The sequence below is a fragment of the Synchiropus splendidus genome, chromosome 3 (assembly GCF_027744825.2).
Source record: "Synchiropus splendidus isolate RoL2022-P1 chromosome 3, RoL_Sspl_1.0, whole genome shotgun sequence".
Classification (NCBI taxonomy): Eukaryota; Metazoa; Chordata; class Actinopteri; order Syngnathiformes; family Callionymidae; genus Synchiropus; species Synchiropus splendidus.
In genome coordinates this window covers 20,952,843-20,967,176 of record NC_071336.1, presented here as the reverse complement: position 1 = coordinate 20,967,176, position 14,334 = coordinate 20,952,843, and the positions used below count along the sequence as shown (strand labels likewise).

General features: G+C 40.1%; 1 protein-coding gene across 3 annotated transcripts; it reads right to left on the bottom strand.

Annotated features, from left to right (window-relative positions):
* Positions 1 to 4,031: 4,031 nt before the first annotated feature.
* Positions 4,032 to 12,364, bottom strand: slc35b3 (solute carrier family 35 member B3). 3 transcript variants are annotated; one of them, XM_053861172.1, is made up of 10 exons: positions 12,137 to 12,364; positions 11,076 to 11,312; positions 10,582 to 10,703; positions 10,314 to 10,468; positions 8,808 to 8,915; positions 8,455 to 8,552; positions 8,218 to 8,310; positions 7,860 to 7,971; positions 6,275 to 6,344; positions 4,032 to 4,806 (listed from the first exon to the last, which is right to left on the bottom strand). In XM_053861172.1, exons 2-10 carry the CDS (start codon positions 11,289 to 11,291, stop codon positions 4,656 to 4,658), a joined length of 1,125 nt encoding a protein of 374 aa, XP_053717147.1. In that variant the 5' UTR covers positions 11,292 to 11,312; positions 12,137 to 12,364; the 3' UTR covers positions 4,032 to 4,655. The 3 variants fall into 3 exon arrangements, with proteins under 3 accessions (XP_053717147.1, XP_053717149.1, XP_053717148.1); XM_053861174.1 differs by having other exon boundaries at positions 7,925 to 7,971; XM_053861173.1 differs by lacking the exon at positions 12,137 to 12,364 and adding an exon at positions 11,463 to 12,034.
* Between the last annotated feature and the right edge of the window lie 1,970 nt (positions 12,365 to 14,334).

Sequence of the window (14,334 nt, the reverse complement as noted above, 5' to 3'; positions counted from 1 at the left end):
AGGGGGCGGCGGGCAGATAAACATCTCGCCTGAGGCTTTTTGGGAAGCGTGGCTCAGCGTAGCAGATGGCCATCATATTATACGGGGAGAGATGCTCACAGAGGCTCTGCTATGGGCTGGTGTAATGAGTCCGAGGTAAGAGGATGAAGGAGGGGGCTTCTGTAGAGATGGAGGAAGAAAGAGATGAAAACATACATTCAAAATGGAAGCGGGAAAAAAATCATGCTTAAAAGTCAAAAGGATCATTCCTCAAATCGAAACTTTTTTTTTTTTACCAGGTTCACAATGTTATTTTTCTTCTTCTATGGAAATTATTTTTCACCTCAAAAAGAACCATTCGTTCATTTTAGGTGTTATAATCCATGAGGGATTTAGGCTCCTCCCACTCAAGGATAAAATCGACAGCCCACCTTAAACAGAGATGTAATCCCTCCATTTTACTTGTAATTTCCATGTTGTTTTCATACCCCAAGAACTTTGAAGAGAGGCTTCCTTAACGGATACCAAACAATACTTCAACTAATACGCCAAGAGCAGGCAGCTCCACCATAACCGCTAATACCACTCAGTAGCTCAGTAGAAGACACCAGTCAACTGCCACATTATTTACATGAGATTCAGCATATCATTGATAGCAATGATTGTAATGAAACAGCAGGTGGCAGTAGCACTTACAAGCATAGACACAGACAACAGGAAGCATGTGCTGCAGCTCTCGCTCACCACACAGAGTGACAAACACAAGGCTCTTCAATCCAAATGGTCATTCAGAACACTGATATATATATATATATATATATATATATATATATATATATATATATTCTTATATATTCTTATTCCATTAACGTCACCGTTTCCACCAAATGAGTTTGACTTGCACAGCTACATGCATAATAATGATGGGCTTATTTACATACAATATATGGTCATCTCCAAAACAACAATAACATAACTAATAATAATAACAATAATAATAATAATAGCACTATTTTGAGGACAAATTGCTAAGTCTTAAGATTTCTTTGGTCCAGATACTGTTAAACTTCATCCAAGGACGGTGACCAGTCACCTAAGTGCTATACTCTGTATCCCTTTCCTTACCCACCTTATGCCCCCAATGAACCATTCTCCACTGATAATGAATGGGCTGCCAGCCCTCCTGACTGTAGAGATCTAAGGTCGGAGCACTTATTATATAGCAGCCTATTTGCCGGCATGATGAGCTTGAGACGTCCCATTATTTATTGAGAGCCGCTGCAAGAGGTTGGATGTGGCTAGTTACCAGTCACTGCTGTCTTGGACTAATATATTTACTCAAATATGCCCCATTACTCTGAAAGTTGTTGGCAAAAATCTCCCAAACATTTCCACTTTGCTGACTTTAGTTAACTCCACTGTGGTTTTCAAAAACCCTTTGTGTTCTAACAGGGGTCAGTCTGCTTTGTTGGGTGTGTTCTCCTGGCGCTGAAAGACAAATGATGTACTTTGCCTTGGGTCAACTGGGCTTTCCCATCCCATAATGACCTTTCAGGGAGCTGGAAGAGAGCAGCTGCACTGATGAAGCAGTCCGGCAACAGCACACCACGCAGGTGTAGGTTCGGGCGGTGTAATGCTGTTAACACCGTGGTCTCACTCTTCAGGCTCTAATGGAGTCTAATACTCTTCATCAATCATTTGAACACTCAGCCACAGTGACCAGTATTACAATACTAAACGTCATCAGGCTCGTATGCAGTCGCTGTTGGATGAAAATAATAAATATCCCATTTCTGCCATTGAACATGACCAAGATATTGAGATGTGGTTGTTTTGGTACGCCATCCCAATTTTATACTTTGCAACCACAGAAATGAACAGATAACATTGGCGGAAGTTTAATGTGCGATAAAGTACAGAGAAAAAAAATATTTGCACTAGTCATTATGTTTTAGATGCATATGTATATGAAACATTGTATCTGATCTTTTCAACAGACCGAAACTTCATCGCTGAGGGACCATCCTTCAACTGCTAGTTGTGTTTATGTTCTGATTCTCCTTAATCCATTATGTGAATTTAAGTCTGGGGTTGAATTCGCCCCTCGACCTTTTTAAATATTCTAGGAAGTTCTCCACTGTCTGCATGTGAAAACTAAAGAACCTGGTTGAAAACTGCTGCCTTCTACAACTTGGACAAGCATGGTACTGCACCAGACTTAACAAAGAGGAATTGGCCCTGGATGTTGCCCGACTGAAGGAGGAAAAGGCCCCTTTCGTGAAGTCTTCAAATTGCAGGGCCTGGATATTTGTGCTGTTACAAGTACCTTACGAATAACAGAAACTTCTCAACCACACAAGCTAGCCTGATGTTAGCCCAGCTATCATTCACATCAGAAGAGGTGCTGTTGACATCACAATCCAACTTTCTTCAAATTCAAACCCAGAAAGAAACCCTGCCAAACTTAGCTACACTTTATGTGTGTTAGTGCGCTCTTATTCTGCCAACGTTTCCCAGGAGAGCAGATCTTTGTCAGTTTGTCGTCCGACACAAGCTGCCAAATTATATGAAATAGCAAATTACTATTTGGCCGGGTGTCTGGTTTCTCGCCTGGAAGTGAGATGATAACATTTGGGCCTCGATCAAGATCACGGAGAGCTGAATTCAGCTGCCCCTGCTGCGCTGGCAAGACTGTTATTTCACACCGCGCCATTGACACACACCAAGTGATCATCAAGGACAAGAGAGTTTCCGCACACACTTCTAATGAGTTTGGCTCAGATTGCGTCGACAGCCTTCGAATACATGGCTGAGTATGAATAAACAGCCCAACACTTCATTATTTCACGAATAATCAAATCTTATCTTAATCATATCAAACAAGAAACTTGCTGCCTCACAAAATTACTGTCCATTACACGATGGCCCACTGCCCAATACGGTATCTATCTCTTTAGCCACCAATACTGTCACTGGTGAGGTCAGCCAAAGACTAGTGAACTAGCAAGAGCAGCCGCCAACGCTCCATGATGCATGCAAGGGGAGCAAAAAAGGACAAGGAAAAAAGAATTTTAGCAGAGATCATATTGGCTTTGAAAGGTTGTGAAACAATATGAAACCAAACCAACTTTGTAGTAGGTTTTAGGTGCAACAGTGAATCTATTACACCTTAAACAAATATGAAGAAAAAAAGGCATTGGTCATGAAATGATAGCTTAAAAATGTTCGTCATTTACAGACAACTCAGGACAGACAGCCTCACTAAGATCAAAAAACTATCTGAGAAACTCTAGTTCACTGAGTCGTCACATTTAAAAAATGAGATTATGAAAAATAAAAAAGTTCTAAATGAAGTAACCCTGCACCCTGCAGTGGCGTCTGTGGTGCACATGCCTTTGGTCTACATACAACCATTGTCTTAAGTCACTGAAAAAACTTTTAGGAACCAGGTAGCGCAGCTTCATCTTCGTCTTTTCAAGTGAGTACTTGGGCCGACACGATTCCGAGTCAACATTCCCAAACATTTTAGTGGAATTATAGTGAATGTGACCCGTGTTGACAGCACAACCCAGTCATCAATCCACAAGAACAACTCCCAAATACGTCTGTTTGCTCACCATGCTCCTGCTGCCCTTCTTCTGTGGTGGTGTGACTATGGCATGCAAGCCTTATGTACACACACACGATACCCACTTTTAGCCAGAGCATTTTTATCGAGAGCGTTACAAATGCCACCCAAATTTTTTTGCCTGTTCTACATTAATTCAGTGATGTCGTGTGGACGAATGACAGAGCTTACAGCAAAGACTTTTTAAACCAGCAGGGACAAAAGAAGCATTTTCGTGTGGATGAGGTTGACTGGACTGGATTGGTGACCAGATATAAATGGCGGCACACTTCAGTGAGCAAATATAGAGCCCAGAAATTCTCTCCCACACCTACATCGCTGGATAAAACCCAGTGTAGCTAAATTGGTGATGAAAAATGGAAAGTAAATTTTGTGGAAGACAAACAAACATGCAGGCACACAGAGACTCAGAGACTTAGTTGTTTTATTGTAAAACAAAATTACCCTTTAACCCACTCTCGGAATATTTGGCAGTTTATGTTCAAATACCCGATTTTCACAGATATTTGAATTGCTGATGGTACAGTCTGTAAATGAAGTTCACAAGGAGACGAGTATCCCTTAAAAGTCCAGTTCACTGGTACATACCTTTAAAACTTTTCCATAAAACACATCAGAAACTGCAGTGACACTTATCCTTCAATCCTTTTAGCTTTTACAACCACATATGAGGGAATGTCACTTTTGCAGTGCAAAAAAATTGAGCATTTTGGCAAGATAAGGCATTTTCCCCTTGAAGTCCAACAAGTTCTTAGTGTTGTCCTCTGTGATAGGAATGTGTCTCAGGGGCTTACTTAAGTCCCCTCTGTGCCAAACTCTGTGCCAAACCTCGCTCCTTCAGCTTTTCAAAGACAAGTAGAGTGACAGTGATACACCAGTGGTGTACTTGTAGACAGGATCCATCAGCTGTCAAATCAGACTTGGTCGGCTAAATGATGCACTTTCCTGTACACGTGCCCTTGGATCAATGCTGATGGAGGGTGAAATGCAACGTGGCATCAAAAGAGAATTGCAGTTTGCCCCCAAAAATGTCTCCTTTCGGTGAGTGCTAGATGTTCTGTGAGCGGAACCGTACTTTCTTCCTCACCCGCAGCCAGCTCTTGAGGTCTTTGACTGAAGGAAGCTTCATCTTGTCCCGGTTTTTACTGTAAACATTCAAGAAGATGCCAAACAGCACCAGAAGGCCGCCCCAAATGTACCTGAGAGGGTCAATCACAAACATAACACTCCTTCAATACCAAACAAATACAGAGGGAAACATGACAAACTTGAGTGAAGATTTGTTCTGCTTCCAATGTGAAATGTCACGTGTTGGGTGAGTGGCATGTGTCCCCAATGACGCGTCCAGGAGACCCACTAATTCAGTGCATTTCATGGTCAACCTTTTCTTCTGGATTTGGATTGTATCATGAGATCAGCAAATGTTACACTGAGGTAATACATCCATTGAATGGTACACTTTGAAGACTTCTAACTTTCATCATCACATTCTCCAACTCATTTTATACCTCAACAATGCAGACTTTTGTGGTGAAATGGAAGACTATACGCAGAACATAGCGCTGCTGAAACTCTTTTAAATCTTTGTTTGACCTTCATACATTGTAAGTCAGGATCTCCTCACACAATCTTGTTTGTGTACTTGGTGGCACTACCATTCCTACTTCATTCTTCAAATGATTTCAATTGTTCTTTTAAACTCTCATGACCTAAACCAGGTGCTTCAAACCGGTCCTCAAGGGATTGATTGTCTCAGCTCACACCTGATTGGTTTACAAGTCTGTAAAAACCTGCAGTCACTGCAGCACTTTTGTGGATCAGTTTGTAACCCCTGACCTGAACTACAATTCGCTAGTACCAACTGCAATCTTTGCCACAACACAAAGCCCCAAAAGACCTTCAGAACATTAAGAAGGTCTTGAGTGTAAACAGTTTTCATTCCTTAGACTCCAGTTTACACATCCAAAAACATGGTTAATATGTTTGCCTGGTTTGGTAACACATATTGCAGGTATCTTTCGTAGTGGAGGAATAAACAACCAAAGATTGAGCAGCAACGTGTGTTTCAAAAACAACGATGAGAGTTCACTCCCAACACACATTGGTCATCGGTAGATATTTGGTATACTTGGCTGTAGCAGAGGAGTCAAAGAGATTGTGTAGAAAAACTGAAAGATAATGATTTTCAAGATAATGTGATCGTCCAAAAAGTATAACAAAATTTAGTTCTAAGATAATAAAGTAAAGTTTCAGTTATTGATGGCATGCTACACTTTAATTTACGTCTTTTTTCGTACTAGAAGGCCTTAATGCCTTGAGGAAACAATCTAGCTGGAAGGAGAAACATGTTGGCTGTGAACATGCGAAAGGTTTTTTATTTGCGAGCGTTAACGGCCAGTAAAGTCACGATAGAGCAGAGAAGGTGCAGCAGAAAACAAGACCCTTGACAGCACGGAGGAGTCAGAGATTGAGAAGAGAGCCAAAGACAGGAAGGCGGCGCGGTGGAGTCGTCAAGGTTTAAAAAATGGACTCAGGACATGAAAACCAGGGCCAGAAAAAAAAACAATCCAGCAATATTAGTCAAAGGAGAAGAGGTCAGTGGTCATCGTGCAGACTCAGTTTAAACGAGAGCAGAACTGTTGGAAGTCAAAAGGTGAGTGTACTTACTGGAAAGTGAAAGGTTTGCTGAAGAACATGAAGGAGAGAACGATCGTCATGGCCTTTCTCCCAGTGGTCACTGTGAAGAAACACACAAGGCTTCATCTTGCGGTTTTACTTTAAACATTTAGTTAGACATATACAGTTTTCAAGGCCAGTTGAAATGATAAAGATGGTGTTTTTCAAACACAGGTCTCACATTGTGGTTTTGGTTGTGTCGTAACAAATAAGATATAAAAAATCACGGCTATTCTTTCAACAAGGCTCAGTACTGTCAGAGTATACGTCATGTGGAGTATTTATAAGGTGTCGAAGGCGGCATCGTCACCTAACCTTCCCACTGTGGAACCCTTTTCTTTCTGCTTCAAGCAGCGCTGGTGCTATTGACGTATGAGCGAACACTGCATTTGACATGAACATTTCTTTAATTTCTGTCTCCGTGAAACGGTACCACTACCAGGCCTTACACCGCCAGCCTCCCAGAGCTCACACTTTTCAATGAGACATTCATCCTAATGCATGAGCAGCAAACAATAATTAACAAAACTGAAACAGGGTGTCCGTCCTTTCGATCATACTAGGTCTTTATGAAACACATTTGATATCAAGAATTTCAGATGAATGAAGACATACGAATGTTTTCTATGTTTTTCATCAACACGTGTAAAGTAACACAGCAAGTCTCTATGAAAACTCAGGTGTCAGGTACAATATTGTGTCATTTGTTAAAATCCCAGTTTCCTAGTGCTGTTTTGAAAGGCATGTGGTTGTTGTGGTACAATGCTCTTCTTGTTATGTTTTTTTTTGGTCACCAAGCATGTCTGAATTAATTCTAAAGAATGCTCTTGACAGTATCTGTCAAGATGGGCTGTTGTAATAAACAGACGTTTTAGTATTATTGGCCACTATTGTGCTGATAAAAAATTTCTTCAAGAGCACACAAACTCCATCTGACTATATATATATATATATATATATATATATATATATATATATATATATATATATATATATATATATATATATATATATATATATATATATATATATATATATATAGTGGTGGGATTCGATTAAAAAAATTTATCTACTTAATTAGAGAACTTGTGATACATTAATCTCAATTAACTGCAGTTTAATGGTATAAGAATATTTGCCACAAGAAGCCACATTTTTCAATTTGAATGAATTCGGTATATTACTGGATCAAATGATGGACCCATACATACATTTAAACAACAAAGGTCTTATAATGTCTTGAAAATATTTGTAGAAGAATTTCAATTTCATAAGAATTTCAAATACATTCAGAGTAGTGGAAACCATGGCCATTGTGTAGTGAAAAACATCCCTGAACAAAAGCAAACAGACTGCTTTTGTTTGCTTTTGTTCAGATATTCCTCCAAGTTTGTTGCTGTTGTTGTTATCATCCTAGCTGCGACGTGTCTTGTGCATCACTGTGTAAATTGAATGAAATAAAATAAAATAAAATAAAATTGAATTAAAAGCATCAAATGTGATTAAAATATAAAGGTTCATATATATATATATATATATATATATATATATATATATCGGACATCAATGTTCTTACCCGTCACTGCAACTAAGGCACCAAACAACTTGATTAAGGCCAGCACAAAGGAAATGCCAAAATACCCAGTAAGAGAGAACAGGAACGCATAGCCGTACGTCTTTACAGGATGCTGTGAGACATAAAAGAGAATGTATTCAACAGTTATTTAAGATTCTCCACGGAATTGTAAAAAGAGGATGCAACAAGACAACAAAAAGAAGAACAAATTCAAGATAACAAAAAAGAACAAATCCTTATTAGAATTCTCAAAATTGTGATGGAAGAAATTGATAGAAAAGAAACAACCAAACATATGTGTATGTAAATCAACAAAAACGCAATGAATTCAAGCACTTTGACCTTGATACAAACTCACCTCTGAGCAGAATGCCACTGCTGGCCCGAGTCCGCCCACACAGAGCAGACCGGCCAGTATGTAGACAAACCCGATGGAGTACGAGTACAGAACCTGTCAACACAAGGACAAGTCAGCCTCATCATCAGAGCAGCATATATATAGTACACATACACACTCACATTTGCACACACACACACACTGACACTCACACACGTGTCATTTTTTTGGAAACATTTAAGGCCCATGTTGCAGTACCATTTCAGAGTTGGAGCCATTATGGAGCTTCATTGCTTTTTCTTGCACGTTGCCGATTGCAGCATCTGCACAAAGTGCCATTGAAATCAGGAGAACCCCTAAAGAAGACAGATATCAGGAGATGTCATGAGAAAACAGGTTACCTTCATCCAAACTGTTCCACAAGCCAGTTAAAGCACACGGTTTAACTGATCAGTTGTCTGAAGACTGGGATCAGGTGACTGTCAGTCTGGTGCGTCGTCTTTGGTTGGAACGCAAGACTGAAGTCACTAGGTGCAGTTGTATGACTTGCATTTATTACTTATATGGCATTCACAAACTCCACCCCCGATTTTCAGTGTGGAAATATTTACCTGTGACATTAAAATTGGGAGCCACTTTACTGTCCGCAAGTGTAAACCAAATGAGTCCAAAGCTCATGCAGAGAGCAGCAGAAACGTCGGCCAGATTATAGCGTTTCCCTGAAACACATCAGTAAAAACAATTAATTATAAGAGAAAGAAACAAGCAACAATTAACTCAAAGTAGTTTTATCAAACAACAATTACTCTTGATGCATGCAAACACTGACAATTTGAATTTGCGGCAACAAAGTTAGGGCAAATAAAACAACACGATGAAAACAGGATAAAAACAGGATGATGGACAGATGCCTTGCGGATGTCGAAGGGACTCCGCATCAGGTCGACAGGGTTGGCTTTGATACCTTGACTGGCCTTTGAAGTACTTCACATCACATGCAACCTCCCCACAATCTCTTCTTTTTACTTCTCTCCCCTTTTGCATTTTAAGTGAACAACCGCTGCTGTTTTCTTCCTGACCCCTTTAGGGACTACGTCCCCATAACCAGCTATCCTCAGAGAGGTGCAAAGAGAGGAAAAGTGTTTAAACCTGTCTGACCTTAAGGACAGACAGGACCTTGGGTCGGCCCCTGTGAACTTGAAAGGGTGGACGGAACGGTGAGCAGGGAAAAACTGGGCTTTGACAACTTGAGACAAATGAGGGACAGAAGCATGAAAGGAGCTCACAGCTTCAAAGAAAGGTGTTCAACAACTGACCAAACCTGACCCTCTCTCATAAACTTTGCTGCTATAATAACAGTGAGAACCTAACATGATATGATACTGAATATTCCAAATAACGCATATTCAGTTCCACGTCACTTTAAATTTCTACAGCTGCACTTGCCTCGTGGCAAATGTCAGCTACAGTTGACTCCAGTTTCCTATGACCCATTCAGGTTAAGGATAAGCCGCAGATGATGCATAATTTCATGCAGACAGACACTTGTGGGAGAAACAGTCAAACTTAATATTAAGTCGATAATAAACATTTCTGAATAATTTTGGAAGCACAGCTACAATAATGTAGTCGTCAAACAGATACATCCACTCTGTTCTTCAAATACTTTTAGTGGACATCTCAGTTCTGTAACAGCTTAGCTACACAAATCTGTTCTTTGGCCATCAACACCACATACTTTTAATAGTTTTAATGCAAATTTGTGAAACATAATAGCACAGAGCAGAAATGTAACAAACTTTGGAATATTTGGGGTCAATGTTAAGTGCTTCAGGCAGCTTTTTTTTCGTTTTAATATATTTTAACAATACAAACACTAGGACGCAGTGCAGGAAAGGAGCAGTCATATAGGTGCAACATGAAATAAAGCAACTGATAATGTGTGCCACACACGCATAAATCTTGCTCCTGTTTCCTCAGGACATTATCCTCACCTCATTTTTTCATTTAACACAGATATCACTGGCTCAGGAAGTGCCCCGGCTATGTTAATACTTTAAGTCAAATCAACCCAATTAATATTTAGTCGAGTGAAAATAATAAAATCATCAACTGACCTTGAATGAACACTCCCCCAATCATGACCGGGATAAGTTTACAGCACTTGAAGATGACTTGCGTCGGGTAGTTCAAGTAGCCCAACGATGTGTTGGAGAGACCCATCGTTCCCACTGTGAGAAAGGCAATGATCATGTACGTCTTCCCTGGTATCCTGTCAGAAAGAAGGGCATTAGAAACAAGATGGACATCATGTAAGGGCCCATGACACTCTTTGTCATAGATAAATATAGAAGTAAACATGGTCACAATAAACTGGAACCATACCTTCTGCGTTTGTCCTGGGTTAGCTGAAGCTCCACCAGTCCAAACACAGAATAGAAGCCAAACTGGACTAACGTGAGGTACCAACCAAAGGGTCTAAATCCGTCCATGGAAAATATGAGTTCCTGAGCAGAAACATAAAATGAAACATCAAGATTTATTGCGTTTTGCCAGTATTAAGTCAAAGCAGACAAACTTTGTGATCACAAATAGTTGCCATCTGTGCTGTTTATTCAAGCATTACTTATTTGTAATCGGACTGCAACGACAAGTGGACTACAATCAACTACTAAGTTAGTCGCAGCCAGGTTCATGAGTAGACGAGTTGTGATGTCATCACTCAAGTCTTGAACACGATACAATTGTTCAACAATTGACATGCATTGTCTTTCTATTTTCTTAGACACTATTCACAACACTACAAGTTGGTATGGTCATCAACCAAAATTTCTTAATAGGTCTTAGTTGCAGCCTTGATTCATAATCACGAACTGTACCTGCAAATATCCATAGATGAGGTAAAACAGAAAGACTCCAGCCACACAAATGAAGAACTGAGTGAGAGCACTGAAGCTGCTGAGGTTGATCCCGAGCACCCGCAGCTCCTCCAAAGACTTTATGTGGGGCGACATCACCTCCGTGGACGACGGTATGGAGATGGAAATGTGCTTCCGTGAACCGTTGTAGCCCACCAGGCCATATTTGCCAGTCATTTCGTCAACAGTTGCGGGGACCTGAATAAAAACATAAAAAAAAACATACTGACGTTAATAACACTATTCATGGCAGCACACCTTGAAACTTTAAGAATGTTCTTGGACTAAGAAAATGTATGTACAGACAGTAGCAGTTAGCTATTTTATGCGTAGTTGAGAACACCATACCGCAGTAGATACTGTAGATGGATAGTACTTTCTGACTTTAATTCACATCAGGCTACTATTTCATCATTGAGTCCTTGAGGGTGATTTTCTCCATAGACAGGGAACCAAGAACAAGCTGACTGGCTGGTAATGAGTGATGATACTGTGATGGTACTTTTTCATTTTTGTGTCTGGACATTACTTGTGATTCACCCCCCATCTACATAAACCAACTTTGACTTTTCCAGACCAGACTGAATACATCTCAAATCCTGTGGGTTTGGTTTCCATAAGCAAGTTTGCTGACAACATTCGAATGTTTTGTGTGCTCTATCAGCAATGTTTCAATTATGTGCGGTGAAATTCACGGTGCAGTGTTTCTGCAAAGCACAAAAATATCCAAGGAGAAACAGGTAAATGCAACAGACCGCGAGCAGTTACTAGACCGACTGTGCCTGGACTAATCCTGTAGCCGTTTAACAAACGTGGAATAGCCGGCACATTAGCTTAGCAGCAACTAACAGCCGGCGTCTAACCATTTTGGCAAACGCTACAGCCTAATAATCATAACAGACAAAACGTAAGTCAGATCTCTGAGTCTGTAGCACAAGAACGGGCTGTCGGAATAGCGGCGACGTCCATCGGTTAATGTTTATTTGCCTGCTAGAAGAGTAAGGTAAGCTAAGGAAGATTACCTTCGACTACACTTCCGGGTTTCTTTACGTTAGTGTATCATCCTCGTTACGGGTTATTTCGAAAACAGAAAAGTCCCGAAGCATGTCTGCATCATCTTTCCTTCATCCCCATTGCTGTCAATAGATTTTTGTGCGATGACAAAGAGGTTTTGAGGGAAACGTGCGCGCGTTGTCTAGTTGGCTTTGCTAGCTGTAGCTGTGGAAACGGCCAACAACTTCCGCTTGACTGTGACGTCAAACCTGCGAAGCCTTGTGCCAAACCAAATAGCTTTTTTCAACCTCCTCTAATAGGTTCGAATTACATTGACATTTAAGCAACCTACATTTATTTGCATTACATTGTACGACCATGGGGCGGACATAATTTCGTCTTGTTATTTAGAGAGATTGAAAAGGAGAGGACTGAGTGAAAAACATTTATTATTTCTGATTAAAGGTCTGAAAGGACAAAAACAAACACACTTAGTGCAGACGAAGCACCCGCGTAAAATATGGCGGTGGCATAGGTCGAGTTTTCAACAAACACTGCAGACAAATAGCTCTTGAATTACCTCCTCAACAAAAATTACCTCGGTCAACAAAAGTTTTCATGTTTATTGTGCTTCTTCTTCCTGTATAATAACAATAATAACAATAACATTATTATTATTATTATTATTATTATTATTATTATTATTATTCTCAATAACCTTGATGCACTGAGAACAAATTTGCTTTGATGTGTGACCTGTACATGCACATTTAAAGTGTATGAGCATAAATCGTCGACATTTTGATAACACCAATCTTTTAGAGCTTTTACACATGTGCCGCATGCTTGATATGGGTATTTGCATTTCGGGAATGTGGCTGGGTACAGTATAGAAATCCACCATGTACACATATAGACCCCATTGAGGTGCTTGAGCTCGAGCCCCTTTTCCTACATGGAACTCATATTTTTTTTCTTTAGTGTTAGAATATTTTTTTCATTCTGAAATTCTTGACAGAAAAAAGTTACTCACCATTTCCGTCCAAATGCATTTTGATATCTGACGGCCCACCTCCAGCCACACCCTGAGGCCACACCCGACCGACCTTCTGTCGATCTCCAGCCACTGCCATCCCACCTTCATTCCACCATCAGCCCACTTTCAGCCCACCTATAGCCCACCTTCAGCCAACCTTCAGCCCACTTTCAGCCCACTTATAGCCCACCAATAGCCCACCTATAGCCCACCTTCAGCCCACTTATAGCCCACCAATAGCCCACCTATAGCCCACCAATAGCCCACCTATAGCCCACCTTCAGCCCACTTATAGCCCACCTATAGCCCACCTATAGCCCACCAGGACTTACTGTGACAATCCCAGATGGAAACTGCAGACAGTAGAAGCATCAGATTGTCTTGGACCTATGAAGAGTGATAACAGACAGAGATGATGCTTCATCTGATCACAGATGACAAAATGTCACCAAGAGCCCTCTTTTAATAATAAATGCTTGCCTAGTTCACCAAACTGAATGAGCATAAGTATCAGTAGATATTGGCCAAATTGGTTGACTTCATTTGTATCACATGTAATTGGCTCTCCTCGCTCGCTCTCTACATGTCATGCCTTTATCCGATTTGTGGTTTATCTTTTTTCACCTTTTCTGTACACTGGTGCTCTGAGTTTTGCCTTGTCTTTGTCTATCTGATCCACGTGGCTTCCTGGTTTCCTCCTTGTTATTGCTTCTCCTAGCTCGTGCATTCGTTTTGCTGGTATTTGTTTCTCCAGGTTCTGTGACACTTTTTGTCGGACTTATTCCGTTGTGGACTCTTCCCGGTTCGGTGACGTTTTGGATTTGGTTTTCAGTTTATTTCTCCCGGTTTGATTTTCATATTGTAATATTACATCATTGTATTTGACCTGCTGTCTCCCTCCTGTGATTGAATAGCTGCAATTGGGTTCCACTCTGCGTCTCAAACATAACATATAATAATAATAATAATAATAGGCCAATTAAAAGAAATTACATTCATACACATTATAAATAACCAAGACCAGATATTTCTTTCAGTAAGGGAGCACTTTATATATATATATATATATATATATATATATATATATATATATATATATATATATATATATATATATATATATTTTTTTTTTTTTTAATTAGAAGCTATTAATGGTGGCTCTGAAGTGCGAAAGGTAATAGGTCAGAGGTC

Bases quoted from the DNA above. Each gene is read 5' to 3' on its own strand.
- slc35b3 (XM_053861172.1), bottom strand. From the start codon at position 11,291: ATGACTGGCAAATATGGCCTGGTGGGCTACAACGGTTCACGGAAGCAC. The intron at 10,704-11,075 runs GTACAGTTCGTG...GTTTCTGCTCAG, and splicing joins TCATCTATGGATATTTGCAG to GAACTCATATTTTCCATGGA. The intron at 10,469-10,581 runs GTATGGTTCCAG...TCTTTCTGACAG, and splicing joins ACCCAGGACAAACGCAGAAG to GATACCAGGGAAGACGTACA.